The sequence below is a fragment of the Hyaena hyaena genome, unplaced genomic scaffold (genome assembly GCF_003009895.1).
Source record: "Hyaena hyaena isolate Hyena2069 unplaced genomic scaffold, ASM300989v1 scaffold_511, whole genome shotgun sequence".
In the NCBI taxonomy this organism is placed as follows: Eukaryota; Metazoa; Chordata; class Mammalia; order Carnivora; family Hyaenidae; genus Hyaena; species Hyaena hyaena.
In genome coordinates this window covers 1,216,562-1,244,497 of record NW_024081144.1, presented here as the reverse complement: position 1 = coordinate 1,244,497, position 27,936 = coordinate 1,216,562, and the positions used below count along the sequence as shown (strand labels likewise).

Sequence of the window (27,936 nt, the reverse complement as noted above, 5' to 3'; positions counted from 1 at the left end):
CTCCTCACTCCGTAGTTGGGGGTCTACACCCCCCGCGTACTTCCCTGCTCCTGGCCCCAACGACACTGTGGTATTTCTGCCTTGTCCTCAGTGCTAGGGCGCCTAGAAGTGCTTGTGGCCCCCCGCTGCCCATTTCTCCCCCTGGATGCTCCCAGCTTCTCGGGGCTCGGCACGGGGGTGAGGAGAGGGCAGGAGAGAGTTTGGGCCTGCTCTGCTCTGCCCGCTGGGAGCGTTCCCATGGCTAGTGTCTAGATACAAGTGTCGTTGCCACGTGGTGCCCCAACATCGAGGAAACATATGAGGACGTGTCCCTGTAAGCAGGTGACGTCCAGATGGGCAGTTTCTGATGTTTTTCAAGGTCTGCGGGTTTTAGTGGAAGCTGAGGGGTGCAGCGGGGCCACAGTCCACCCAGCTGAGCTGGTATGATTTCCGGATCCTCCCCTGGTGGGCATTTACAGCCTCGCTTTGTAGGCGAAGAAACACGGGCACAGAGGGATGGCAGGGCTTGGGGCCTGAGGCAGCGTGGGGCCGGAGCCCCTTGTGTCTGGTGCTCTGCCGGAGAGTTCTCTAATCACGGTGCCCCCACCCCCACTGCTGCCTGGCTGCAGAGCCCTGGATGGCCCCAGAATCTAACGGGGGCCACATATTTCTTCATCTTTCCTTGGAGCTGCCCCTGGGGCTGACCGTCTGCCTGGCTTCTCTCCCTGCCTGGAGCTGTGCTCAGGTCCGGATCCCAGGAAGCTGACCCCGTGACGGACGGTCTGTGTGCAGTGAGGCTTAGGGCATTGTGTCAGGAGCAGTGGCCGTGAGGGGGTGAGGGGGACAGGAATGGACAGAGGGAGATGTTGCGCCCTGGTGCTGGGGTGACCAGAGCCTTAGCTGATCTCAGCGGGGGCTCTGGGGTCACAGTGGCCCCTCAGAGCCTCCTGGAGTTGAGGCAGCGAGGCGTGGCCTAGTTGTCGGAAGCCACAAGGTTGGGTGTGACCTCAGGAGGGGCAGCTCTCTTTGGCCAAGGGACATTCCTGGGGGAGGTCTGGCTATGAACTGTCCCCAGCACCCTCTGGGCAGCTCCTGGAGGGTGAGGTCTGGGGGCTCGCCGCCTCACCCACTGGTACCTAGAACACGTCCACCTTAGCAGGAAGGGCTCCTCTAGAATTCTGGTGGGTTCCTCCCCGGGAAGGCTGGTGAGGTGACCAGCGGCTGGCCCGGGGCTTCCAGCCAGTCACTTGTCTCCTGCGCTACCCACTCTGAATTCTCCTCTGCTCCTCTAGGTGGCTGACCTGGCCAGGTGTCCCAGGCCCTCCTGCCCGAGGGGCCCCGGGATCCTGCTCTCCAGGCCCGTTGGCATGGGCGGGGGATACCAGGAAGAGCCCAGTGGGGCAGCAGGGAACCAGACATATTCCCTGACCTGGGGCTGAACATCCCGACACGGGCTCTGTGGTCAGGGTCGATCCCCCTGCCGGGGCGGCCACTCCTTTCTGGCTGCCCTCGGGGCACAGGGTGCCAAGTGGCACGGTCACAGCTTACCATCTGCGGAAGTGGTCCCGATGTTGGGGACCACTAAACTGTAGACATGCAGACCCTAAACTGCAGGGGCCAGAAACCCCAAATGCCCCCTGGGTCACTGGGGACAATTGCAGAAGCAACTCCCATTTTGTGCTTCTCGGGGCCACGCTATCTGCCCGCTGGGGACAAAGCACTACGTCCGGGTGATTCCTGTATGTTGCCTCATGGGGGGCGCCCGGCACCTCGTCCTCACAGCGTCCTGCTGTCTCTCGCTGCACCGTGGCTTCACCGTGTATGGTCCCATCGGGCGGCAGTTTCCGGGTGACGCAGCCTAGGGTAGGCCCAGTGCATCTCACTGCCCTGTGCCTGCTGCTGCAGGTGAGTGAGTGCCCTTGCCCTTGGGGCTACACCTCGTTCCCGTCCTTGCCACCATGGGTATTCCATTCATGCACTTATTGTGCCATCCGTGGGGGGACCGAAGGCAGAGGCTGGCCCGTGTCGGCTGGCAAGGCCATGCCGCCTACAACCTGGCTGTTCGGTGCCCCTCCCATGGGGGGCGCTCCCGGGTGAGCACTGACAGGGGACACGGTGACGCACCTCTGACGCCTGTGGTAGGACCCGTCCCCATGTGCCGTTTCCAGGCCTCCTCGCGCCCAGCTAAGCCCGTCCCACCCAGGATCCTGAGTAACCACTCACACCGTGTACACAGCCCATGAGCCCGTGTGTGCTCTTCCTCGGGCTGCAGCTCTTCCTACACATTAGATGATCCCCCCATGCGTGAGGACCCCTGGGAGGATTTCCGCTCGGTGCAGTGTTTTTGAAGCCACCCCTGGACGGGGCTCTCATGAAACAGCTTGTACGCCTCCCCCCGTACCAAGCTAACCCATCCTTGAATCAAGAGTGGCCGTGTCTCTCCTCTACGAATTCATCCTAACGGTACCTCGTGCGTCCGTCGCTGGGTGCCGAGCGATGCCAGGGTAGGGTTGCGGTCACCGGTTGAGACGGTGGTCTGGTCCTCTGCTCTGATTGTGCCTGATCCCAGGTGCAACGCCTCCACCATATGACGGATGGCTGCTGGGCCCTCCCGGCTGAAACCTGGGGGAGTTCAGCTCCGGCCGCACGGGCCACTTGATGTCCTGTGGCCAGAGGTTTCCAGCTACAGTAGGGCCCGGTGGCATGTCAGCAGCTCTTTTCCAAAAGATGTGATATTTATTTGTGGTGGGCGGCATGGCGGGCTTGCTGGAGCGCGAGGGGACTATGCTATCATTTTCCTATCAAGGCTTCCAGAAAGCCCACACGACATCTCTCCCCACCGCAGAGGTCTCTATTACTATAGACCCAGCTCGGTGTTGTGGCCCAAGAGGCAGGCTGTTCATGCCACAGCCCGGACCTGCTGCAGAGCCCCTTCTTCTCAGGCACCCCGCTGAAAGCCACCAGCTTCTTACGGTCCCCAGTGTATGGATTGGATCAGCGTCTCCGGATATGTGACATGCCATGTCCAAAATTCTTCCTCATAAGGGAAGGAATGAGATGCAGGACTCTGTCCTTTACTTTTGAGGACAGTCCTGGCTTGCCCTGGGCTGGGGGGGGGGCGCAGGGCACTGGATCTTCGTGGGGTTGAACGTAAGGTCTCCCGGAAGACATGGGCTTTCCAAGGCCTCCCTCATCACTTCCTGCTCAGCTGGCCTGATAGATGTGATGCCATCCATGTCGAGGACCCGTGTGACGTTCTGTAGAAAGGTCCAGGCCCCCTGTCGTGTATTCGCGGAGTGGGGAGTTAGCACAGCCCCAGGGCAATCCTGCAAATGTATCCTGCTGTCCATACCGGGTGAACAAAACCCACTTCTGCTCCTCTTCCCTACAGGGGTGGAAAAGAAGGTCTTTGCCACGTTAGTGGCCACATGTGATCAACTTGAGGTCATGTTGTTCTGCTCCGGGAAAAACAGCATATCTGTCACAGAGCTGTAGCCGGGGCTCCCCGCCATCCTCCTGGGTCTATCTAGTTGCCCTAGGGGCCACACTGTTGAGTGAGGTGAGGGATACGGGGATCACCACCCTGCGTCTCTCAGGTAACATTAGGAGGGGCACTGGTCTCTGTATTTTGCGCAGGAGGCAATACTGTTTTGGATTCGCTCTCTTGGGTGGGGCTGGGGGTCAGGGGCTGGGGTCTCCGGCTTCCACTTAGCTCCCCCTGCTACGGTAGCCTCTACCCTACAGGCTCAGGAGCCAACCACCAGCAATGGACTTGGGAACTGGTTAAGCCTTGGACCCAGTGTGAGTCCCACTGGACACATTGTGAGCCAAGCCTGGGCCATAGTTGGGTCACTACTTGTCACCCACAAGCTCTCACACTAACAGGGGGCAGTGATGATGCTTTGGGTCCCTGATAAACTATGACAACTTGGACCTTGGTTCCCAAATGTCTATCCATTTCTCCAGCAAACAGTTAACCAAGTCAACGGCTGTAGGCTCTTTGGGAGAGGAACTGGGAGGATCATTACCATGCACACTTGCGGGCCTTTGTCCTGGGGACCGGGCCGTTCCATCACTCAGTGGATTCGGGGTCCAAATGCAGGCCCAGGAAATCGGGTGGAGCTGAGACGTTCCTGGGACATATGTCCTCCACCCCCTGAATATCCACTCTTGATGCCTTTTGATCTTACAGATTGAGAAGCTCCTTTTCTGGTCCCATTTATTTGTCCCTGGAGTCCTTTGTCCTGTCCCCTGTGTGTCTCTGTGGGTCAGGCCTCCTGGCCACCACATCAGCTTCCCTTCTCCTGATGATTGGCGGGGGGTGGGGGGAGTCTATAAGAGCATCTCCTCCCATCTGCCCTGGGCTGAGGTCACTCAATGGCGTCCCTCGAAGTGATGTTTGTGCCTTCTCGCTGGCACATTTCTTTTCACTCTGGTGACCAGGGCACCCTCCAGGCGCTCCGGCAAGAAGCGGCTGCCTGGTGGGTTCTCCAGCCCCCTGGGCTCCCATCATCTGCCTTGGCTTTATCCTCCGCTTTCTCCAAGCTTCCAGGAGCCTCCCTGGGGGCGCGCTGGCACTTTCTCCCAGAGCTACGCACGCCCAGGTGAGAATAAAATGCAGATGGGGTTGTCGTCGGCTTTATTACTTCTAGAGCATCCTCTGCGCTCCTTGCGCCCTTCCCGGCCTGTGCCTCCAGCGGACAGCTCCCTCTGCCCCCGCCCTGGGCACGCCCCTGCTCTGCGGGCCAGCTGCCCTTGTGGCGCGGTACAGCGCTGGCTGGTGAGGCCTCGTCCTTCCGTCGAGGGTGCGCCCCTGGGAAGGGCGTGGCTGTGGCCGCAGCAGGGGCTGCTCAGGGACTGGAGCGCAGCTTTCCTCCAGGGGCTCGAGGGCCGCCCCCCGCTTGGCCAGCGGGGGTGAGGTGCCGCTTCTGCTCCGCCCCAGGTGTGGAACCAGAATGGCAGGAGCCCCTCCATCACCTTCGAGTACACGCTGCTGCAGCCGCCGCACGCCGGCCGCGCGCAGCCTGTCTACTACAGCTTCTCGGAGCCCGCCTCGGACAGCGCCGAGGGCCAGGAGCTGGATGGCGCCGCGCTCCTGGGCTTCCTGCGGCACAACAGCTCCTCCTACGGCGAGGCCTCCTCGGAGCGGCTGGGCCTGGACCACCGGCTATTCGGCCACCTGGGCCCAGGGATCGAGCTGGGTCTGAGCAAGGGCCAGGAGACCAACGAGGTGTGCGAGCAGGCCGGCGGCGGGGCCTGCGAGGGACCCCCCAGAGGCAAGGGCTTCCGAGGTAACCAGGAGGGGTGGGGCGGGATGGGGGCTTCCTAGGGAGGGGGGCTTGGGCAAAGGGTCTTCAGGCCCCTGCGGCCCGCAGACGAGGCTGATGAGAGGCTCCTACCGGCAGCTTCCCTGGGGCGGGCACAGCACAGGCCCCTTCGCTCATGCCCTGCTTTCCTCCATTGCCTCCAGTGGATACGGCTGTCCCCACTTGACAGATGGGGCGGCTGAGGCTTAGGTGGAGGCTGGGCTTTCCCCCGGCCATGGCTGAGCTGCGAGCCGGACCCTGGACAGTCGGACCTCAGAGCCCATGAGCTTGCTCCTTTGGTAGATGCAGACAGACAGCACGCCACGGCTTGGCAAGAGCTCTGGGAGGGGACAACGGGCCAGCAAGGGGGCATGGGGAGACCCCGAGTTCTCAGAGGGGGTGGCCCCTGACCTGAGGGTTTGGGAACCAGTGAGGAGTAGCTGGGTGAGGCTATGGGAGAGGGGTGGGGTGAGAGAGAGCCGCTGAGGGACAGATAGCCTAGCGGGGCAGATTTCAGGGAAGCAGCAGGAGGTGTAGCCAGAGATGCAGGGGTGTGTCGGGGTCCCCGAGATACAGGGGTGTGTCAGGGTCCTTGAGATGCAAGGGTGTGTCGGGGTCCCCTAGATGCAGGGGTATGTTGGGGTCCCTGAGATGCAGGGGTGTGTTGGGGTCCCCAAAACGCAAGGGTATGTCGGGGTCCTTGAGACGCAAGGGTGTGTCAGGGTCCTTGAGATGCAAGGGTGTGTTGGGGTCCTTGAGATGCAGGGGTATGTCAGGGTCCTGGAGATGCAGGTGTGTGTCGGGGTCCTTGAGATGCAAGGGTGTGTCGGGGTCCCCTAGATGCAGGGGTATGTTGGGGCCCCTGAGGTGCAGGGGTGTGTTGGGGTCCGCAAGACGCAAGGGTATGTCGGGGTCCCCGAGATGCAGGGGTGTGTCAGTGTCCCTGAGATCCACACCCGGAGTCTGGCCCTTTTCCTGAGGGCCGTGCAGTGGTCACCAGGGCTGTCTGGACGGCCTCTCCAGTTTTCAGGACCCCGAGAGCCTTCTAGTAGAAGACACCTTCGAGGCTGTATTAACCCCCAGGACTGCCGTAACAAATCACCCCAAACTTGGGGGCTCACGACAAATAGAAATTCATTCTCTCCCAGTTCTGGAGGCCAGAAGTCCAAAATCAAGGTGTCAGCAGGCCCAACACTCGCTCTGGAGGCTCCAGGGGACGGGGGCGGCCCTTCCCGCCTCTCCCGGTTTCTGGAGGCCCCCGGTGCCGCGTCCCTTCAGCCTCTGCCTCCGTGGTCACACGCCCCCTCCTCTGCGCGTGTGTCTCTGCCTGTCTTCCCTTCCGAGGACGGCATTGGCTACAGGGCCTGCCCTGAGTCCCTGATGGCTCATCTTGAGGTCCTAACCACCTTTATGAGGTTATAACAATAAGCTCACAATCCGAGGTTCGGGGCAGGTGTGAATTTTGAGGGGGCCCCTACTTATTTATTTTTTAAAAATGCTTATTTATATATCTTGAGAGAGAGAGACAGGGATGGAGAGCGAGCAGGGCAGGGGCAAAGAGAGAGGGAGAGAGAATCCCAAGCAGGCTCCACGCCATCAGCACAGAGCCCCACGCGGGGCTCGAGCTCACAAACCGTGAGATCTTGACCTGAGCCGAAACCAAGAGTCGGACACTTAACGGACTGAGCCCCCAGGCGCCCCGAGGGGACCCTGTGTAATCTGCTGCAGGTTTCCCTTCGGGAGCCTGTGCACGCGCCCACCTGGGGGTCTGTGCCCTCTCACTGCCTCCGGGGGCCTCTCGGCTCAGGTCTTTGCCCCACGGTACCCCACCCCGCCCCCACGGGCGGCCCTGCGTCCACACAAGGGAGCACTTGAGAGTGAGCCACCTGTCTCCCTCGTAGACGGCAATGCCACCGGGACGGCTCTCGCAGGGGACAAGGATGACGCAGAGGTGGACGCGCGTCTCCCCTCTCAGCAGCTCCTCTCTGCCAATGCCATCTCCGACCAGCTCCTGGGCGCAGGCTCCGACTCCAGGGAGCTCCCCTTCAACGACACTGGCAACAGCATCTTTGTGCAGGGCGCCCCGAGGAGCTCCCCGGCTGACAGCCTCTATATGGACTACGAGGGAGCCGGCGCTTACCTGCTCAACGGGTCCTACCTGGGGCTGAGCAGCGACAGAGTGACTAACACCTCCTCCGAGGCCCCGTTCCCCAACGCCAGCGCCAGCCTCCCCGCCGTGGCCGGGAACAGGACTCACAAGGCCAGGTAGGAGGGGCTCCCCCTCACCCCCCACTGTTGGGGAAGCCGGGGCAGGTCAGGTAGGTGAGGCCGGACCCCCGGGGCCATGGGGGAGAGTCACTCCTGCCCACGCTCCCCGCCCCCTGGATCTGAGCCCGATGTCAGCAGAGGGTTTTAGTGAGTCTTCCCCGCAGGTTTGGCCCATGGGTTAAAGCGGGTGCTGAGAGGCTGCGTGCGGCTCTGACACTGGTCCTGGCGGGGAGGGGTGGACATCGGCAGTTGTGAGCCCTCACTGTGGGCCAAGCTCGGGCTAAGATGCCTGTAGGCCTGGGCTCTCCGTCCGGACGGTCATTGCACACATGGCTGCTGGGCAGCTCACGGAACGTGCAGTGGCTCGGCACCAGCCTTCGCTGCAGGCCGCAGAGGAGGTGGGGAGGGGCTGTGGGGTCCCTTCGCTGCAGGCCACAGAGGGGATAGGGAGGGGCCCTGGAGTCCTTTCACTGCAGGCCACAGAGGAGGTGGGGAGGGGCCAGACCCCGGAATCAGGCACTGGGAATGAGGCCCTGCTTCAGGGCCCAGAGCTACCTCTAAGAAGGGTTCAGTGAGACTCTACCTGGGCCAGGCCCCCAGAGCTGGGATGCGCCTGGGGACGCCTGGACAGTCACACCTGGGGACATGTGGACAGTTACAGCCAGGACACCTGGACAGTCGTGGCTGGCCCTGGGCTGGCAGTTGGGAGCAGGGTGGCCCCAGCTGCCACCATCCCTACCAGGAGACAGTCTCTGGGGCCGGGTCCCTTGGGCCGACGATGGCCACCCTGGAGTGTCCCTGCACTGTCTCCCAGAGGCTCAGCGGGCAGTGAGGTTGCTTTGAGCAGAGTGAGCCGGGCTCAGCTGCCATTGGTGGTGCGTGGAGATTGGGGGTGGGAAGGATTCAGTGGATTTTGTTTTGTTTTCTGAAGATCGGCCCAAACCCCTTAAATTTAGACCCCAAACACGAAGGGGGCCCTGGCCAGGGCTGAGGATGAGAGGGGCCTCCTTGAGGCCCTGGGGTTCACTCATAAGCTGATGTGGTTGGAGTGACCCTCTCGCCCTCACCCAGGGGACGAAAGCTGCAAAGTGGGCCCCCCACGGCCCATGAGGTGCCCACCGCTTTTCTCAAGATCTTTTCTGAGCCCCCCCCAAGGCCCCTCCCCCTGTTGCAGGGGCCGACGGGGCATCAGGCTCATGGGGCACATCTTGTTACCTCTTACAGGCTCTGGGTGGAATTCTTGTTTGCAAATGTGGACAGAGTAAAGCTCTGGAACCTTCTGTGGCTGCCCTTCTCCCCCCAGGGCCCACCAGGGCTGTCTGCTCACCAGACCAGGGGCCCAAAAATGTGCAGGGTGTGGGGTTTGAGGGGCACGTGGGACCTAGCGGCTGAACGGAATGACAGGCTTTGCTTCGAGGTGCAGATCTGAGTCTGAGAGCCAGGTTCATGGGGTTCGCGGGCACGGGGCCGGGGTTCACAGGGGGTCGGCACCTGCCGGTGGGACCCAGCCGGTTACTGAAGGCTCCCAGCCCGCTTCCCGCATCCTTAACCTGGGCTGTTTTCAGGTCCCGGACTGTGCCTGGGGGATTACAGTCCATCCCAAACAGAGGCCCCGAGGGAGGATTCCGGAAATAGAACATGAGTAGTTCAGTGAGCCTCCAGGGCAGGGACGGGACTCTCCCGGGGACTGAAGAAGGTCCCCCCACCCTCCGCAGGTCCCAGAGTCGGCGTCCCTCCCTCCACAGGTGTGGGGGCAGCACAGAGGCCCTGCCGTTTTAACGCAGCCTGCGGCCTGAACAGAGCCCGGGACTGGGTCACCCCCCCTCCCCAGCCGCGTGCCCTGCACTTCCCGTGTGACTCAGGCATGTCTCTGACTCCCTGTCCATGTCCCTGAGTGAGGGCCCGCCAGTCGGGCAGCCGAGGGCTCCCAGGCCAGGTCGTGCACAACTCTGGGTCCCTAGGCCACATTTTCAAGAGTCTGTCCTGCCCTCCGCAGGTGAATCTCAGCCTGCTCCTCACCCCGCAGGGGTCCTGGCTCTCAGGGCCTCAGGGAGGCAGAAATCAGTGCGATGGATGGTCCACACTCAGAAGGTCCCGCCGTGGTGACTCCGGGCGGCGCCTCCAGCCGGCTGCCTTCAAAGGGTGTTGCGGAGCCGAGACCAAAGATGGTCTTTGGAGATAAAGGGCTGAGGGCGGCCTCGGGGAAACCACCAGGCCAAAATAGCCACCGCGCCGAACGTTGTCCAAACACAGGAAGTCGCGTCTGCGCGGCAGAGGCCGAAATCAAAGGGGCAGCTCAGAAAGGAAAGGTTATTTTCATCCCAGAACAGCCTCGAACAATCAAGGGAGGCCCCCGGTCACCAGAAGCAGACGTTGGGAACCAGCGTGCAAGACAGGGAGACGCAGGGTCTCTCTCCTGGGCCCCCGGAGGGTCCCGCCCGCGGGGTCTGAGCCTCGCGCCCTGGGGCTGCTGGAGACGGGCCCGCGCTTCCTTCTGCAAGGAGTTAGGGGTTCCGCTGCTGTGCAGACTCCATCAGGGTTTTTCAGGAGGGGCTTGGTTGGCATGACGTGTGCCCGTGCAAGAGTGAGGTGTGGGCGGCGCCTCCAGAAATACCTTTTGTGCTTAAAACCTGAAGGGTTATTTTGAAGCCAGCCGCTCTCTCCCGAGTTCAGAATGAGTCACGCAGCCGGCTGGCTGAGGAGTGTGTAATTACTTGGAGAAGGTTCTAGCTTCCCCGGTGGGTGGGGCGGTGGGGCACGGCTGGGACCTTCTCATCTCTCTTTGCTCTTGGGGAGAGTTCACAGCCATCAAAAGGAGGGTGGGGGACCCAGCCAGCAAGCTCGGTGCTTTCGGATCAGGCATTCACAAATCAAGTCCTTCCTCGAGGCCTCGAGGGGAGCTGGGCGCGCCCTGGAGGTTTCTCCGGCTCCTTTGCTCTGAGATGACAAGGTCTTGAGTGGGTGGGGGAACCGCATTTAAACTTTTTTTTCTCATTCTTGAGGAGGTGGGAGGAGGACCTTCCTCTTCCCCCCGAAATCTGTGAAAGGGAAGGCTGGCCCTGGTCATGAAGCCGGCAGGTGAGGGGCTCAGCGGCTCTGAGCGGCCCTGAAACCGGCCACCAGCTCATGGCCTGCTCCCCCTCCCCCTGCTTTCTCCTCCTCCGCCCCTCACCCCTCTCCCCCTCCCTGGGTTGCATAGCCATATCAGAAGATTCATTACTTAAGGCCGTGGTGGGCGGATTCTTTCCTGGTTCTCAGAGCAAGTTGCACCTTCAGGGCACTGAACATTCCTACAAAAGTGAACGTCCGAGCTCACCCGCTTGTGAAACCCGAGATGTGGAGCGAGCTCCCCGTGGGATCCAAACCAATGTCTGGTTCACAGAATCGACTGGAAAGCCCTTCAGAATGGATGCCCCGAAACGTTCATTAAGCCCAACCACCGAGGTGGTACAAGGTCCCTGGGAAGGGACCCATGTGCCCGTGTCCACAGGGAGGCCCTGTGAAAGGGTGTCAGCTCTGGAGGACGGGCAGTGGTGCTGGGCACCAGGGCAGCATCCTGTGCAAGAGGAGTGCGGGGGCCTGACTGGTGTCCCGTCAGCCAGGCCATCACCCCACGTCCCCGTCTGCGGCCGCAGGTCTCCGTGGGCGCCTTCAAGCTCTGTGCTACATCTCCGTGTGGAGGCAGGGACTCTGAGGGGCGCCGCTGCCGCCCTCTCCCTCCTCCCCTGCTGAGTCCAAACCCAGCCTGCACCTGGTGGGCCCCAGCACACCACTGGTTCAAAGAAGCAAACAGTCCTAACAATAGTTGGCTTCAGCCGCCCGCGCTCCGGCCAAGAATCGTAGCCGGTTGCTGGCGCAGACCCAACTCGCTTTCCCCACACCAGCAGCCATCACAGACCTGGGCAGAGGCGTCTGGAGGGGACCGGCCACTCCCCTGTCTGCCACTGAGCTTTTCTGTTTTGATACTCGGAGGCTGAATGGCCAGTGTCCCCATTCAAGCAGAGTCCCGGCTGAGGGAGGCCGGGAGGGAGAATCCTGGCACGTTCTCCGCGTAGAAGGTGTCGTCTGCGGTCCCTCCTGGGGGTGGGGAGAAGGAGTCCGCCGGCCCAGGCTAGCAGGCAGCCCTGGGAGGTGTGCGTGCATGCCGGGCGCAGTGGCCATGCCGGGGGGGCCCCCAGCTCTCCCCTACCCAGAAGGAGCTTCAGCAGCTCCAGCGCCGTGAGCTCCGACTGTCACCCATCCAGGCAGGAGAAAGGCGAGCATCTGTTACGTCCTAAAGCCAGCCTCCCTGTGAGGCCCCCTCCCGTCCTCTGCTCTGGACAGTGGGCGGCTGAGCCTGACTGTGGGGACTCGCCAGGGTCAGCGCAGGCGTGCCCGTGGCCCTCGGTGAGCGCCCGTCCCCTTCTCCGCTTCTCCCTTCCAGGACTAGGCCCAAGGCGCGCAAGCAAGGCGTGAGCCCAGCAGACATGTACCGGTGGAAGCTCTCGTCCCATGAGCCCTGCAGCGCCACCTGCACCACAGGTACCGGCCTCTGCTCAGCCCCCCTCCCTCCTCCCCCACCGCGTGGGGTTGGCGCCTCGGGGCCGCGCACCGGCTGGGGGCCCCGAACTGCCCGCCGCAGGGAGCTGTCTAGTGGCTTCCTGACCCGGGAGGGGGGAGGTGGTGGGGGTCCGTGTCCTCATGCTCAGGGCGTGCAGGACCCAGGAAGGCCCAGCCCCCCAGGGGGCGAGTGTGGAGACTGCTCCCTCATCCGCTGTTCTTCATGTGGTGTCTCGTGAGAGCTCACGTCCCTGTGGTTAAAACTACGACATCTCAGGCGGGGAGGATTTCGCTTTTGTTTACAGCAACCTAGGAAGGGAAATAGACCCGTGGAGAAATAGGACAGATTCTAGGACCTTGTCTAGGAGCTGGGCAGGTAGGAGGGTAACAGAGACCCCCCCCCCCCGCCCACTCTCCCTCTCGATGGTTCCCAGACAGATGCACGTGGTTAGTGGTTAGGGGTGCTGAGCTGGGATTGGAGTCCATGTCTGTCCGCCCGCATGGCTGGTGGCCACCTCCCCCTTCAGACGCTGGCCACAGCCACCAGGGACCTGGGGTCCCTCCCCTGGGGCTGGCGGCAAGCTCGGTGTCAGACCCAGGGCCAGCCCCGCGGCAAATGTTGTGGGAGACCCCGAGTGCCACCTTGCCTGTGCCCAGCACTGCTTGTTTGAGTTTGGTCAGCACCTGGGGCTGCCACTAAAAACGCATGCTGCCCCCTACCCTGCCCCTGTCCCCTCAAACTGGCCCCTGCAGCCTCTGGCCAGTGAGGAAGATGAGGCAGAGCCCCGGTGGACCCAGGGGGGCTTGGCCATGCCTCCTGCAGTCCTGCTTGGCACCTTAGGAGATGACCGAGAAAGGGGCTGGAGAGCCCGCCCTGGGGGCTCGGAACAGGCCGTGGGTCCTTACCTCCTGCTCACCCCTGAACTTGCTCTCCATTAAGGAGCTGCAGCCCCTCCTGCTATTGAAGACCCCCTCCAGCAGGGTGCGGGGTGCACAGAATGTGGAGGGCAGAGGCCAGCTTTGCAGGCTGTGTGCTGAGCGTGGGAGCTGAACCGCTTGGCCCACCACGCCATGTGCCCTCGGCGAGTGCGTGGTCTCTCTGAGCCTCAATTTTCTACCCGTAAAATGTATTACTCCTGCACACAGGGCTGCCTGGGGAGGTGACGTTGCCTGAGATGGTGGTGAGGGGCCTGATTCCTGGCCCTGGGTTGGGGGGTACAGTCCCCAAGGAGGACATGACACGGCTTCTGGTCACTCACAGAGTGGCCAGGTGTGGGGGAGGCGGGCTGGATTTGTCTCACGTGGTCCAACTGGCCCATAGGATGAACAAAGAAAACAAGTGAGACGGACAGATTTGGGAAAAGAGCTGCTTTAGATGAGGCTCTCCAGGAGTGAGTGAATGGCCCCGATAGAGGGTGAGCTCCCCATCATTGCAAAGGCACCAAGCCGGGCCCAAGTGGCACTGGCAGAAAAGGTGGAGTTGGGTCCCGGCTGAATGGCCTCCCTTGCTGCCTCCTCCCGTCAGCTTGATTGGATTTGAAGCTCATGACCGTGGCCAACTACTCTCAAAATCCCATCTTGCAGGGAGTGCCGAGGCCAGACTGGGTGGTGGTGGGGTCACAAACCTTCCGTGTCATGAATGTCTATGCTAATGTCCTTCAGTGTCGCCTGCACACAGCAGGGGCCCCGCAGCACCCTGCGCTCGGCTCTGAAGGGCCGTTAGGGCAGATCTCCTGCCTCTCGCGCCAGCTCCATTGCAGACAGTCCCTGTCTTTCACGATGCTCTTTGGAGCAACAGAAATGCAGGCGACTGTGGACGCAGCCTGAGCTTGAGCCCAGCTGTGGTTTCAGGCTGTCCCTTGGCACTTCCGGCGTGGGGGGGGGCTCGGGGGGCTGCGGGGGACTGGGCCGGTGGACCTAAGCCCAGTCCTCTGCTGGTGCAGCACGCCGATCTGTGTTTTGTGCACTGGGGTGCCCTGCTCGGTTTTTAAAAAAATTAATGTTTATATTTGAGAGAGAGACAGAGACAGTGTGTGAAGCGGGGAGGGGCAGAGAGAGAGAGGGAGACACAGAATCCGAAGCAGCTCCAGGCTCTGAGCTGTCAGCACAGAGCCCGAAACGGGGCTCAAACTCACAAGCTATGAAATCATGACCTGAGCCGAAGTCAAATGCTTAACCCACTGAGCCACCCAGGCGTTCCCTTGCTCGCTTTTGCTTAAAGAGAAAGCCCCATGCATCAGGTTTGAAAAGCAGTGTGTCCAAGACTGATGTAATGAAGAAGATTGGTGCCTGGACTCTCCCAGCATCTCAGGGAGGTTCCCAACTTGGGGGTGACCCAGCCGAGGGCTGGAGAGTCTGATAGTGTTCGTGTGGCCCTGCAGTGACAAGGGAGAGACTGAGCTGGGTCTCGAGCCCCAGTCTCTTTTGATCAGGTCCTGCCGTGTTTCCACTCGATAGTGGGGACAGAATGGATAATCGGGTGCTTGGCGAGGGTCTGTGAGTCCCCAACCCCGGACCTCCCTGGGCCCCAGAGCCAGTGTCTCTGAGGCCTGGAACATCCCAAGCAGACCTGGCCAGGAAGGCAGCCTCCCCCCGCTCCCCCTGCCCCAGAGGGCTAAGCCTGGCTCGTCCCTTATGGAAAGAAGGAAAAATCCCCATGTAGGGTTGCTTCTCAGGCTGTTCCGTTCCATCCAGGGCCGGGGCTTGGAGAGGCAGGAGCTCTGAGACACGCGCTGCTGGAAAGGGAGAGTGAGGCGGCTGGGCCTTCCCATCAATGGGGAAATTGACTTCCTCCCGGGGACTGGCAGCCCCACTGAAGAGGGCTCCATTATCTCCGTTATTCAGGGAGGCTGGGTACCCCCCTCACCCCACCCCACACATGTGTGCGCCTGCACGTGTGCGTGCGCGCGCACATACACACACACACACAGCAGCAGCAGCAACAACAAACCCTAACCCCACGTGGTCCTTCATTGATGCTAACAAATCTCCGTGAGTCATCCTGCCTCCTTGGCAGGGACCCACCCACTGTTCAGTGGATTTGGCCCGTGTGCCAACACAGTGCCAGATGCAGGGGTGCTGGGGTGCAGGGACACAGAGGGGAGAAGACGGGAGTGGGGTCAAGGAATTAACAATATTGGGTGAGGGCTGGCCCTTTACACATCACCCCACTGATGGGATTTATAGAGTACCAGGGAGGCAAGGACGGTAAACACACATCGTGGTGATTAAAGAAAGTTCGAGAGAGTTGGATAAGGACTGAGGTATGCCACAGGAGAGCAGGGAGGGTCTGAGGATCTCATATAACATCTGGGGAGGCTGGCAAGGGCTGGAATGGTTAGTTTCCAAACATATCCATCCATTCCTCCACCAACCCACCTAGCAACCTATCCATCTTTCCATCTGCCCACCAAACTGTCTATCCATCCATCCACCCACCCACCCACCCATCCATCCATCCATCCACCCATCCACCCATCCACCCATCCACCCACCCATCCACCCATCCACCCACCCACCCATCCATCCATCCATCCATCCATCCATCCATCCATCCATCCACCCATCCATCCACCTACCCACCCTCCTAATTACCCATAGGAGTAGGGGTGGAGGTGGGGGTGCAGAGAGAGAGGTAGGCGACATGGGCAGGGAGAGAGTTCACATCCACAAAGCTGCCCTCACTGGGCCCTGCCACTGATTGGTAAGCTGGTTACTGTCGTTATCCTCAATTTACACCAGGAAGCTCTGAGAGGTAGGTGACCTGCCTGTGGTCACATGGTCCATCTGCTGGTCCCCAAGGGGTTTGCTTGTGGCTCATGGGCCCTTCCCTTGTCCTGAACCAGGGGTCATGTCGACCTACGCCATGTGCGTCCGCTATGACGGCATCGAGGTGGATGACAGCTACTGCGACGCCCTGACCCGCCCCGAGCCCGTCCAGGAGTTCTGCGCAGGGAGGGAGTGCCAACCCAGGTACCTGCCACCCAGTGCCCTGGGCAGGGCTGCGGGGGCAGCTGGGGCTCTGCTTCGACCCTGCCCAGGGGACAGCAGGAGCTGGCTTGCACCCGCTCCTTCAGTGGTCGTTGTGGTGGGCAGGGCCGTGGGGCCTGCGGGTGGGGGTGCCTGCCAGCGTCTGCCACTGCGGCCTGAGGAGCCGCTCTGCCCACCATTCATTGCCCCCACCCCCAGGCTTGCTTGATGCACCCAGGAGTTTTATAAACCAAAACGGTTATTCTGGAAATTCCAAGCTGACTGGCTGTCCCTGGGATGCGGGGGGAGGCCCTGTCTCTCTAGCCCCCACCTGGGCCTCCTGTTCCGCTTCGCAAACAGTCAGAAACTGAGCCCTTAGCGTGTCCTCTTCCAAGTCATGACCACAGCAGGAGCTGTTGCAGGGTGCCTGCCGGCGGAGGGGGGGGGGGAGGCTGCACCCTCTGCTCTAGCTCCCTGCACATTTGCTCCCTTCTGAGAAGCTGGTGGTGTGGTTCTGGGGGCCTGTCCTTGTCCTGGGACGCCCACGGGGGGTATGGCACAGACTCTGGGACACTGAAGCACGATCCCAAAGTAGGAGAAGTAAGGAGGGGCACTTTGGGAGGAAGGAAACGCAGTGAGCAAGGTAGCAGGGCTCTTGAAGTGGCTGGAAAGCCAGGTGGCCTGCCTGGATGTGGGGGCCGGTGGAGGCCACATGGGTTCCTAGGCGGGCGAGCCAAGCGCACACTCTGGGAACCAGCAGGGCATCCGCCCCTCCTCTCCTAGGCAGGCGGGTGGGGCTCAGGGTCATCTGGACAGCAGCTTCCTGGCTGGCTGAGCCTGGTGTGATTTTGGACATGGGTGGGGAGGGGTGTATCTGGGGTTCCGGCGGCAGGAAGGAAGGTGGGGTCTCTGAAAGCCGGCCCGTCCCGAGGCAGGTGGGAGGCCAGCAGCTGGAGCGAGTGCTCCCGCACCTGCGGCGAGGGCTACCAGTTCCGCATCGTGCGCTGCTGGAAGATGCTGTCCCCCGGCTTCGACAGCTCCGTGTACAGCGACCTGTGCGAGGCGGCCGAGGCCGTGCGGCCCGAGGAGCGCAAGACCTGCCGCAACCCGGCCTGCGGGCCCCAGTGGGAGATGTCCGAGTGGTCAGAGGTGAGCGCATGCGTGGCCCCGGTGTGCCTGGGCCCGTGCGCGCGGCTGCGGCTGTGCATCCTGACCCGACTCCTGACCGCCCCCCCCCCCGCCCTCCCCCGCTTGCTCACAGTGCACAGCCAAGTGTGGGGAGCGCAGCGTGGTGACCAGGGACATCCGCTGCTCGGAAGACGAGAAGCTGTGTGACCCCAACACCAGGCCCGTGGGGGAGAAGGACTGCACAGGCCCCCCCTGCGACCGCCAGTGGACTGTCTCCGACTGGGGCCCGGTGAGGAGGGGGGTGGGGGGCAGGGCACGCGGAGGGGTGGCCACCACCGGTTTCCGGGGGGCATGGATCTGCCTCACGACCCCCTTGTTCTAGAGAGAGGGATGTAGGGTTAGATCAGCGAACCAGCCGTACACCCTGTCACCGTGAGGAGTCACAGCCTTTATCCAAAACCAAGTGGCGACCTCACGATCCCTTTTTACGACCTCCCTGCATGTCCATCTGGGCATCGTCTGTGGGTCTCTCGGCCGTGCTCACCAGCGCCCCCCCTCTGGGTGCTGGGCACACAGATGACCTTTTTCGATATTTTAGGTGTGCTTTTCTGTGTCTGTTTTCCACTGAGCATGTAATATTTCTGTAATTAGAACAGAAAATGTTATTTAAAAAGTGGTTGCCATGGCAACCACTCCCTCCCCCACACTGCCTGGGGAGCCAGTCCTCTCTGGGAATGACAGTGGGGAGGGGGGGCGCTGGGAGAGGGGCTCCGCCTCTAACTGCCCCCTCCCTCCTCCCCCCTGCAGTGCAGCGGGAGCTGCGGGCAGGGCCGCATGATCCGACACGTGTACTGCAAGACCAGTGACGGGCGGGTGGTGCCCGAGTCTCAGTGTCAGATGGAGAGCAAGCCGCTGGCCATCCACCCCTGCGGGGACAAGAACTGCCCCGCCCACTGGCTGGCCCAGGACTGGGAGCGGGTGAGTGCCCCGAGCGGGCAGCCGGCTCCTCTGCCTGGGGGGCCCTGGGCTGAGAGCCAAGTGGCCAGAATGACAGATTGGTCACACGAGGAATTAACTGCAAAATGTGATGGCACAATTCACTGAAACTTGATCTGAAACGGAAAAAGCCAAAAAGGTACGACCCCCCCGCCCCGATAGCTGCCAGATGTAAAGAATCAAGCACCCGATGACGCAGACTTGGTCTCCTTTCCTCTGCCCTCTCCCAGCCCCCACGTTACCGAGAAGCGGGGCCAGGGGCACTTGGGTCCTGGGCGGCCATTTGTTCTCAGGGCCACCTCGTCTGCCCCACCCCCACCCCCGACCCATCAGTCACCAACTTGCCTTTTGGTCGCTCTCGGCCAGTTGCTTCAGGTAGACCACTGTTAGCCAAGCCATCTTGGGACAAATCGTCATGAACCATTTTATTTCAAAATAGATGGTTTTCTGTGAAACTGCTTTCGATCAAGGGTGTTTGGGGCCAGATGGTTATCGACCAAAGGGTTCTCAGCCAATCAGCCATCGATCTAAACATTTTCCCCCCGTGGTTATTGACCAAGCCATTTCCCTGGAGTCTCGTAGTCACATGTGCACTGTGTCCTGACTTCTGGCCTCTGACCCGGCCCCGTCTGTCCCCTGACTCAGTGTAACACCACCTGTGGCCGAGGGGTGAAGAAGAGGCTGGTCTTGTGCATGGAGCTGGCCAACGGGAAGCCGCAGACTCGCAGCGGCCCTGAGTGCGGGCTGGCCAAGAAGCCCCCCGAGGAGAGCACGTGCTTCGAGAGACCCTGCTTCAAGTGGTACACCAGCCCGTGGTCGGAGGTGAGCGCCCGGCCGGCCCCTCCGGGCCACCTGAGGCCGGAACCGGAGTCCTGGTTGCCAGGCGCCTCGAGCCCTGCCCCAGATGCTCCCCACTCCCTGCCCCTGTCTCCCCCGTGTGTCCTTAGCAACAGCGCCCCCAGCCCCGGGCCCCTTGTGCTCTCTCCACCTAGTGATGCCACCAGCTTTCAAGAGGTGGTGGACAGGAGGCCCAGAGTGGTCTTTGAGCACCACTGATGGGGAGGGCGTGGAGAACAGGAGCCCCAGGGCCACTGTCGCCGTGGCCAGGCTGCGAGACCTGGGGTCTCCAGTGCCCCCGGCCTCAGAGTCCCCATGGGCCAGCTCTGAGCACTAGGGGCGATGGCGCAGGGGCGTCACAGGGAATGGGGCCCTGGACGTTCCAGCGGGATGTGGTCTCAGACCCACATACCCGAGTGTCTGTGGTCTTGGATGGTGGACGGCAAATCTCCAAACCTTAGTGTTCAAGGTGAAGATTCTTAGAGTCTGTAAGGCAGGGGTTAGTCTGTGGATTCCATGAGTGTCGCCTGCACTCAGCGGTGAGCGGCCAGGACCTCTGCCCCCGACCCAGGCTCAGGGTTCTCGACGGAGAGACTCAAGGAGGTGTCTGGACGCAACCCTTGCCCCAGACCTCGCCCCAGATGGGACCTCAGCCTCCTACCGCACACATGCTTCATTCTGTGTCATCCACCTGGGAAGGAGGAGGGAGACTGGGTGGGGTGGGGGCTTCTGGACGAGGCGTGGGCAGGGCCAGCGCCTGAAGGATGGAGAAGAGGCCCCTGGGGGTCAGGCGGGTCTAGTGGCTGCGGGGAGCAGAGCGAGTCATATCGGGGGACAGAGCTGGCTGGAGGGGAGGGTGGGGGGGCGGCAGGTGGGGCTGAGAGGCTGGTGAAGTTTGCCTGGGGCTCCAGGCCCCCCAGAGCCACACCAGCGCATGTGCTTCAGAAGGCACTTCCCGCTTCAGAAGACGGGGGCCAGGACCTACTGGGTGCGGGTGCTGTGCTGGGTGCTGGGTGCCAAGCCCTGGAAGGGAGGAGAGCCACAAAGAGGGAGCAGGCCCTGCCCCCAAAATAGCCTGAGAGTATTGTGGGGGAGGGGCGTCTGTGTTGCACTGAGGGCGGAGGGTGGGCGAGGGCTGACTGGCTCAGGGGGGCCACGGTGGGTGTGCGGAGCTTGGGTGTTTGTCCCCCTGGCTGCCCCTCCCTGGGATGCGGGCTCAGTAAGAGCTATCTTATCCAGTCCCCAGAGGGTCCCCTCCGGGGGTGCACAGAGGCTCCTCGGAGCACCCACCCACGGTCGATGGGCCTGTGTGCTCAGTGCCAAGCTGGCTGCCTCTTGCCTCCAGACTGGGCCAGCCCCCCGGGCTGGGAGCGGGTGGGTGGTCCCCCCTGCTAAGTCTTAGTTCAATGGGAAGTGGGCCCAGGGCTGGGGCCTCCCACCCCACCCGGCCTCAGGGACCCAGGGCTCAGGTCCCAGATGGGCCTGGGTGACGTGGGGTCACCCGTGTCGGGGGTGGGGGGAGAGGGAGCCACCGTCTGTAGGATCTTGGCAAGCGGATGACGGGGCAGCTGGGGTCAGTGATGTCCCTGGTGCTCTGGGTAGGTCTGCGGGCTTTTCCAAGGGGGACATCTGGACGGGGGAGCCTCGGGCGGGAGTGTGGCTTTGGAAAAGAGGTGTAACTGGCCGGCAATGTGCTTTCTCACTGGAGAGGGAAGCCAGTGCTGTCCCTCGGCCACGACCCCGTGTGTCCCGAGCGCTCCGTGTCACAGGCCCCAGGAAAGCGGAAACTGAAGGACCCACCCGGAGACCACAGAGAGAGCAGGGGCCGCCCTTCACGGGGCACCCGGGGGAGCTGAGCGGCCCCGGGTGGGGATGAGACCCAGCAGCCGGGCGGGGGGGCGGCCCTCCTCGGGGCTGGAGCCCTGCCCTGTCAGGTGGGGGCTTGGCCATGCTGTCTCTCCCGCCAGTGCACCAAGACCTGCGGGGTGGGCGTGCGGATGCGCGACGTGAAGTGCTACCAGGGGACCGACATTGTCCGTGGCTGCGACCCGCTGGTGAAGCCCGTCGGCAGGCAGGCCTGTGACCTGCTGCCCTGCCCCACAGAGCCCCCAGGTGAGAAGGGGGGCTAACAAAGGTGGGCAGAGCCGGGGGGCTGAGGGAGGAGCAGGTGTCAGCCAAGGGGACCGGGAAGGTCGAGTGGCCTGACGGGGAGCTAGGGTTCCTCTGGGGATGGACGGCCGGACCCGGCTGGGAGGCGAGGGTGGGTGGGGCGGCAGGTGAGGCCTGACTGGGGCCCTGGGAGCCACACCAACACCTGCATCTGGCTTCAGAAGGTGGGGCCGGCTGTGGGCGGGGAGCAGGAATCGGGGTGACTCAGCCTGAACCGGGCACACCGCTCAGGCGCCGGGCACACAGGAGGCGGGGGCGGCCAGGTGGGCCAGACATGGGGCGCCTGCGCCTGGAAGAGGGGTGACGGCTAGACTGAGGGGGCACCGGGGCAGGTGACCAGCCCTGCTTCATACCTGTCCCGTGGAGGGGACCCTTGCGGGCCTCCGGGGTGAGGGCAACAATTCCTGTAAACCCCGGCCCTGGTCTCACCCTTGCTGTCCACTGATCAAACCACTGGGTGAGGGTGGGAGTGGGGGGTGGGGGGTGATGTCCTGGGAAGGGCCAGGGGCAGGAAAGCGGTGGCAGAGAAATAGGGCTGGAGGGCCCGAAGCCGGGTGGGAGGCCCATTGCCCCTGGGCCTGGAAATGGGCATGTAGGGGCCACCTGTCCACAGGTGCTCTGCTGCGGGGGGCCACCCCCGAGGGGGTGGGGCAGGGGCAGGTCCTGTTGGGTTTTACCCCTGGGCCACCTGTGATGCCCTACACCTCCCCCTCCCCCCCCCCCGGCCGTGTCCCTTCCCCAGATGACAGCTGTCAAGACCAGCCAGGCACCAACTGCGCCCTGGCCATCAAGGTGAACCTCTGCGGCCACTGGTACTATAGCAAGGCGTGCTGCCGCTCCTGCAGGCCTCCTCGCTCCTAGGCACCCCTGTCGCCCCTCAGACACCTGAGCGCTCCGCCCCAGGGGCCCCCCGGCTGCCGGGGCCCTTCCGTGGACACCCTTCCCGCAGGGCGCCCGGGCTGTGAAGACGTGACACTGAGCCTCTGCTCTCCCCCGGAGAAGGAGAGCCCCCCGCCCCGCTGCCCCCCCGAGAGCGCCCTGGGCCCCTGCCCCTCCAGGGAAGGCGTTCTCAGGGCTGCAAGGACGGTCGTGTTTGTGGGTCCCACCGGCCAGCCCCCCGCCCCCGCCCAAGGGGCCCGGGAACGTCCTCTCTCCCTCCAGGGCTATCGGGTCGAGGAGGGGCCGGGGGGCTGGGAGGGCCGGGCGCCGCCCGGGACCCGGCTCCCGTTCGGGTGTCCCTTCCAGAGGAATTGTATCTCGCAACTCGCGTCCACTTGCCTCGTTCCACGAAGCTCTCACGCACGGAGGGACCCGCTGCACTTTACGCCCCGGGAGCCCCGGGAGGAGGCACTGTCACGGCGCACTGGGTCGTGGGCGCCAGCCAGTGCTCCTGTACGTTAATAAAGTGGTCGTATTTATGGCGGCATCGTGGGATCGCAGTGGCCTTGGCAGGGTGCGCGGTGGCCGTCGGGCTCTGAGAGCTGGGCTGTCCGGCCCTCGAGTCCAGGAAGACCGGCTGAGGCCTGGGTCCGGGACCGGGCTGGGGGCTTAGGGCCGAGCGGCAGTATCTCCCTGAGGAGGGGACGGCTGGGGAGAAGCAGAGGTGGGGTGCCTGCAGGGGGGACGGGGCAGGGAGCACAGGACTTGGATGTTGTCAGAACTGAGCAAATCCCACGCCTACTGACCTGTGTGGAACCTGGGGAGGGGCTGGGGGCTGAGGGAAGGAAAGGCTGGCCTTGCGATGTGTAGGGGAAGAACCGAGGAAAGAAGGCAGTCAGGGCCGGCCCCACACTGGGGGCTCAGGGAGTACCATCCATCGTTACCGTTTCTGGACCTCCTAGAGGGGCTGCTTAATCTGGACTTGGGGGTGCAGGGCCACTGGAGGGCTTCCTGGAGGAGGTGGTATTTAGGCTGGTCCAGCAGCAGGAGTGGCTCTCCAGCATGAAAGAAGGGGAAGGGCGTGCGGAAGAGGAAGCAGCCAGGGCAGTCTCCAGGGAGAGGGTGGGGACAGGGAAGATGCTGAAAGCCTGCTCTGGCTTCAGTCCGAGGGGTAGGCGTGGGGGACCAGGGTGTCCCCCCACCTCAGGAAGTGAGACTGCCGTGGGCCGAGGGTGCCACAGGGACCATCTTCTTCGGGGACAGGTAGGTAGCAGGGAGGCAGGCGGCCACCAGAGCAGGGTCTGGCACAGTGCTCAGGGCAGCGCTGAGGGGACTCCTCGGTGATGAAGGCCACTGAGGCCACGGGGCGGGCTTGTGTGAGGTCCCCTGCCCCCGGAGAGGCGAGTCACAGTAACCCAGGGGTCTGCCCCGTCCCCATGCACCGTGCTGCTCTGCTCTGGGGTCACCCCTCCCTCCCCGCTGGTCCTCCTTTCGGACCACACTCAGCCCTTCCTGAGCCCCAGGCTCCAGCTCCAGGGCTCCGTCAGCCCCGTGTCACAAGCCTCCGAAGAGTCCCCGAAGTGGGCGTGGCTACCACCCCACTGTGTTGATGCCAACACAGGCCCGGGGACCATCAGACCCCTGTCCCAGGTGACTCGGCCCGTCCCCACCACCGGCTCTCCAGGAGCTCAGCGTTTAGGCCAGTGGCTCCCAGCCGTGGCAGACAGGCCCGGCCACCCTAGATGTGGCCTGTGCTGTGGCTGCCCCCCCCGCCCCCCACCAGATGGGAGAGGAAAGGCAGACCCTGCCCGGCACTGGGCAGGACAGGGTCTCCTCCGAGGAAGTTCCGGGAAGAGGTCTGGGCTGGCTTGGGATTCCAGGCAGACGGAAGGCGGTGGCGGCGACGGTGGTGCTGGAGAGTTTTATTGGCTTTCTCTTTTCTCAGGGAGCATGTAGCTCCCCGCGGGTCCCCACAGGGCAGCTGCGTGAACGCACAGGGATGGGTGCTCGTCTCGTTTTAAGTGGATCTATGGATCTATACAGAGAACAGAGACCAGAGAAGGAAACAGGAAACCGGAACAGAACAGCTACAGGAAGTGCCACCTCCTGGTGCTCGCCCCCCACCCCAGCCCACCCCCCCCAAGCAAATGCGCAAAACAACTCATGGGGTTCCACAAAGGCGAGAGCTGGGGCTGCGGGAGGCTGGGCCTGGGTTCCATTAGCGCGTCCAAACCGAGGCGGGAGGCGAGAGGAAGGAGAACGTAACGGAGAAAGCTGAAAATAGTAAGTCCACCCTAACTCTGCTCACGTCCAGACGACTCTGGGGCATTCGGAGAGAGGCAGGTGCTCAGCTGTCCTCGGCTCAGGGACCGTCAAAGGCTGCTTTGTCTTTTAGGAAGGTGGCTTAGCCCAGCGCCTGGCGGGCAGCAAGCAGCTCAACTACCCCCGGGGCCCTGCTGTGCAGGAGGAGATACCGCCTCTGGCCGGTGGGGGAGCTGCGTTCCCCTGGCCGGGTCACTTCTCTGGGGTGGCCATTGAGCATCACTTCCCCAGCAGAGGGGGGGAGCTGGAGAGGGGGCTCCCAGGGAGCCCTCGGCCCTGCTGCGAGCTTGGTGGGGGGCGGGCTCAGCCGAGGTCTTACGTGGAGTGAGAGCGGGCGCCGGGGGCCTGCTCCCACATCCTCCTGGGAAACGGCCGGTGGGAGAGGTTGGGTCGGTCTCCCCTGGGGACCAGGTTGCTTGAAGGGCTCTGGATGCTGAGGCCCGGGGGGTGGGAGGGCCTGTTGCAGGCCTCATGGGGAGAACGTGGGTCTGTTAGGTCCTGATCCCCGCGCTGTCCATCCCGCCACACCTGGGCTTCGGAATGGGGCCGCGCGGACTCTCCTGCGGCAGGTGGTTGTCCCGTGGCCTCCTCCTCCCTCTGTGCCTCCCTCTTTCACCAAAAAGCCAGTGGGGGCTGTGAAACCCGAGGGCCAGGGTGCCCCTGAAACTCGTCTAGGACATCTGCAGGAAGGCCAGCCCACAGCGCGCCTCGGCAGCTTGGCACCTGAGGCCAAGGATGTGCGCGGGAGCGGGAGGGTGGGGTGCCCCTCCCCCCTCCATTCTGGAACTGAATCCTTGGTCTGCGAGATCGCCAGGGAGGGCTTGCGCTATGGTCGGGGCCCGTGGCATCGCGGCTGAGGCCCAGGGAGGGGGCCAGGGCCGGGCCTCACAGCCAGCGATGGCCAAGTTGCCGGGGCTGAGACGGAGGCCACTTCCCCTGCAGCTTTGCTGGACGGCAGCTTCAGCGTCAGGAGCCTGGCGTTGAGGCCCCAGAGCCCTGCCTTGCCCTGCGGACTGACGCCTGGGAGCCCACCTGTGCCCGCCTGCCTTCGAGCCCAGGCCCTGCGACCCCTACCCCAGGGGGCCACCCTGTGCTCACTGGGCGCTACCCCTGCAGTGAGCCGCGGAGCTCCCGGGCCGGCCCCCGTGGGGACAGGGAGGCGCGGAGGGCCGGGCCGAGCCCTGGTCCTGGCCCGGGGCCAGGCCGGCGCGTCCCGGGGGCCCCACCATGGTCTGGGGGCCCGGCGGGCGGGCGGGGCCGCTCAGACGTCGGTGCTGACACTGCGGCTCCGGGAGAAGGCCTCCCGCATGGCCGAGAGGCGGTTGGGGTTGAGCGCCTGCAGGCCCCCGAAGCCCCCGGGCGGCGGCTCCGCGTCCTCCCGGCTGGCGCTCTGGCAGGCCACGCGCTCGCCGCCGTTGCGCACCTCCTCGTCCTCCGGCTCCTGCAGGAAGAAGGCGGGCGGCTCGTAGTGGGAGCAGCTGCGGCAGAGGGTGCGGGCCTGCGGGGTCTTCTGGCTGAAGGAGGTGGAGGCGGCTGGGTAGAGCGCCGGCCCGTTGGTGAGCACCAGGCTGCGGCCGCAGGGCAGCGGGGGCGGGTTCGAGTGCACGGCGAAGTCAGGCTCCTCCTCGTCCTCCTCCGAGTCTTCCTTGCAGCAGTAGTACTGCGGGCAGAGGGCTGGTGACCCCCGGCCCCCGCCACCCTCCCACCCTGCGGCCAGCCCCCCCCCCCCCCCCCCCACTGCAGCGAGGGACCGGCTGGTTCGTCCCCACAGTGATGGGAGGCAGGTGCGTGGTGCAGGCAGGGAAACCGAGGCACAGAAGGGCCAGGCAGGCTGAAGATGGGCGCTGGGCTGTGCTGCCTTGGCCTGCACTGATGGCTTCCCCTGCTCTCAGGGAGACCTTGGGGGGCACTCGGAGGGCCCTACGGTGTCAGTGGGGAGGGGAGAGCCCAGGGGGCGAGAAGCGAGGCCCAGACGCTCGCTCCTGCTCTCTCGCTTGGCAGCTGGGTGTGCCGTTGGCCAGGTCCCTTACCCTCCCTGAGCCTCAGCGGCCTCCCCTTGCGGGGGCTTTGGGAAGCCCTGGGAGAGGTGAGCTGGGTGCCCCTCATTGCTGAGCTACTGCAGGTGGGACCCAGAGCCGGGCTGTCTGCTCTGCACCTTCTCCCTTCCCCTCTTCCGGGGCCCCAGCCCCCCTCGCCCTCCCCCCGCACCCGGGGTACCTGGAGCCGGCAGTAGCACAGAACAGCGATGATACAGAGCAGGATCACAGTCGCCAAGATGCCCCCAGTGATGACCACCGTCCCGGCTGTCATCCGCCCCCTTCTCCATCAACAGCCTGTAACACACACCACCGGGCTGACTGCAGCGCTGCCTCCTCGTTGCAAGAGCAGCCCCTTCTAGTTTAGGAAGTTGAGGAAATGGCCCAAAGGGGAAGCTAAAACCCCCAGGGCATGCGCGCAGGAGGTGGGGGCCGGGGCCGTCCCTCCCTCTCCCGGCCCTGGGTCCCACGTCTGGACAGGGTGACGCTGACAGCACGCCCCCCCCCGGCTCGCGGGGGCTCCCGCGAAGGTTCCTGAGCGCACATTTCAGCCCTGAGCGTAGCACGCTTTGAGGGAATGGCGCCCTTCCAGGCTGGCTCTCCAGGCTCACGCATTTCTAAATTCACCCAAACACAGTCAAGCGAAGCATATGGTTTTGTAACCGAACAAGATCGTCCTTATTTTTCCAGATCATGACATCTCTTTCCGCGACATCGTTTCTAACCACGTCCCGCTGTACGACATAGCCCACCTGTTTCCCTTTAAGATTTTCGGTTGTGGTAAAACACATAGAACACGAAGTTCGCCATCACGACCGTTTTCAAATGTGCACTCCAGTGGCGTTAATACCCGAGGCTGGTGCGCAGCCAGAGTCTCCAGAACACTGACATCTTTCACAACTGAAAGCCAGTCCTTTTTTTTCTTTCTTTTTTGATATTTAGGTTGTTTACATTAAAGAAGTATTTTAAGCGGATGTTTTTGTAAGTGTTTTTGCAGCTAAGTGACTGGAGCCGTCTGAGCTACGTGGGCTCCAACGGCTCTTTCAGAAATTCCTAGAAGGGGGATTCCTGGGCCGAAGGACGGGCCCATTGTAGACTCATCACGGAACGTGTCACACGAAGGCAGAGAGAACCAGTGCGCGTTGCCGGCCGCACTGCTGTTAGCTTTTCCGTGCACCCGGGCGCTGTGAAACCCAGCCTAGAAGAAAAGCGCCGGGCCTCGTGGCATCTTCTGACGTCTTCCCGGTGGCCCGATTCGAGTCACGAAGGTTTAACACCCGGCTCACAAAATTCCTGGATGCCTGACGATAGCCTCCTGTGGGCCCGTCGCCGCAGGCTTCTTCTGCCTCAGTTTCCCATCCCTGTTTTCTTCTGCAGGGGGATGGTGGGGGTGGGGGGAATTAAGCCTATTAAGGAAATCCGAGAGCGTATCAGTTTACTCATAAATCCTTCAGCGCGAAATCTGACAGATGAAGACTTAAGAAAAACACCCAGTCTGTGTTCAGCCT

At 63.0% G+C, this 27,936-nt stretch overlaps 2 protein-coding genes across 2 annotated transcripts in view; one reads left to right on the top strand and one right to left on the bottom strand.

Moving 5' to 3' along the window:
* ADAMTSL2 (ADAMTS like 2) overlaps nucleotides 1–22,609 on the top strand; it is a 34,573-nt gene extending 11,964 nt beyond the window's left edge. Inside the window, exons 10-19 of the mRNA XM_039255189.1 lie at nucleotides 4,922–5,270; nucleotides 7,187–7,550; nucleotides 11,977–12,074; nucleotides 15,938–16,064; nucleotides 16,997–17,210; nucleotides 17,323–17,478; nucleotides 17,997–18,167; nucleotides 18,831–19,007; nucleotides 20,990–21,134; nucleotides 21,934–22,609. Of these exons, the coding sequence (XP_039111120.1) occupies nucleotides 4,922–5,270; nucleotides 7,187–7,550; nucleotides 11,977–12,074; nucleotides 15,938–16,064; nucleotides 16,997–17,210; nucleotides 17,323–17,478; nucleotides 17,997–18,167; nucleotides 18,831–19,007; nucleotides 20,990–21,134; nucleotides 21,934–22,052 (1,920 nt within the window). The 3' untranslated portion in view covers nucleotides 22,053–22,609. The remainder of the gene's footprint in view (nucleotides 1–4,921; nucleotides 5,271–7,186; nucleotides 7,551–11,976; nucleotides 12,075–15,937; nucleotides 16,065–16,996; nucleotides 17,211–17,322; nucleotides 17,479–17,996; nucleotides 18,168–18,830; nucleotides 19,008–20,989; nucleotides 21,135–21,933) is intronic.
* Nucleotides 22,610–23,972: 1,363 nt separating this feature from the next.
* The window catches only part of FAM163B (family with sequence similarity 163 member B), a 28,201-nt gene continuing 24,237 nt past the window's right edge, over nucleotides 23,973–27,936 (bottom strand). Inside the window, exons 2-3 of the mRNA XM_039255179.1 lie at nucleotides 26,610–26,725; nucleotides 23,973–26,052 (exon numbers count right to left, since the gene is read on the bottom strand). Of these exons, the coding sequence (XP_039111110.1) occupies nucleotides 25,654–26,052; nucleotides 26,610–26,702 (492 nt within the window). The 5' untranslated portion in view covers nucleotides 26,703–26,725 and the 3' untranslated portion in view covers nucleotides 23,973–25,653. The remainder of the gene's footprint in view (nucleotides 26,053–26,609; nucleotides 26,726–27,936) is intronic.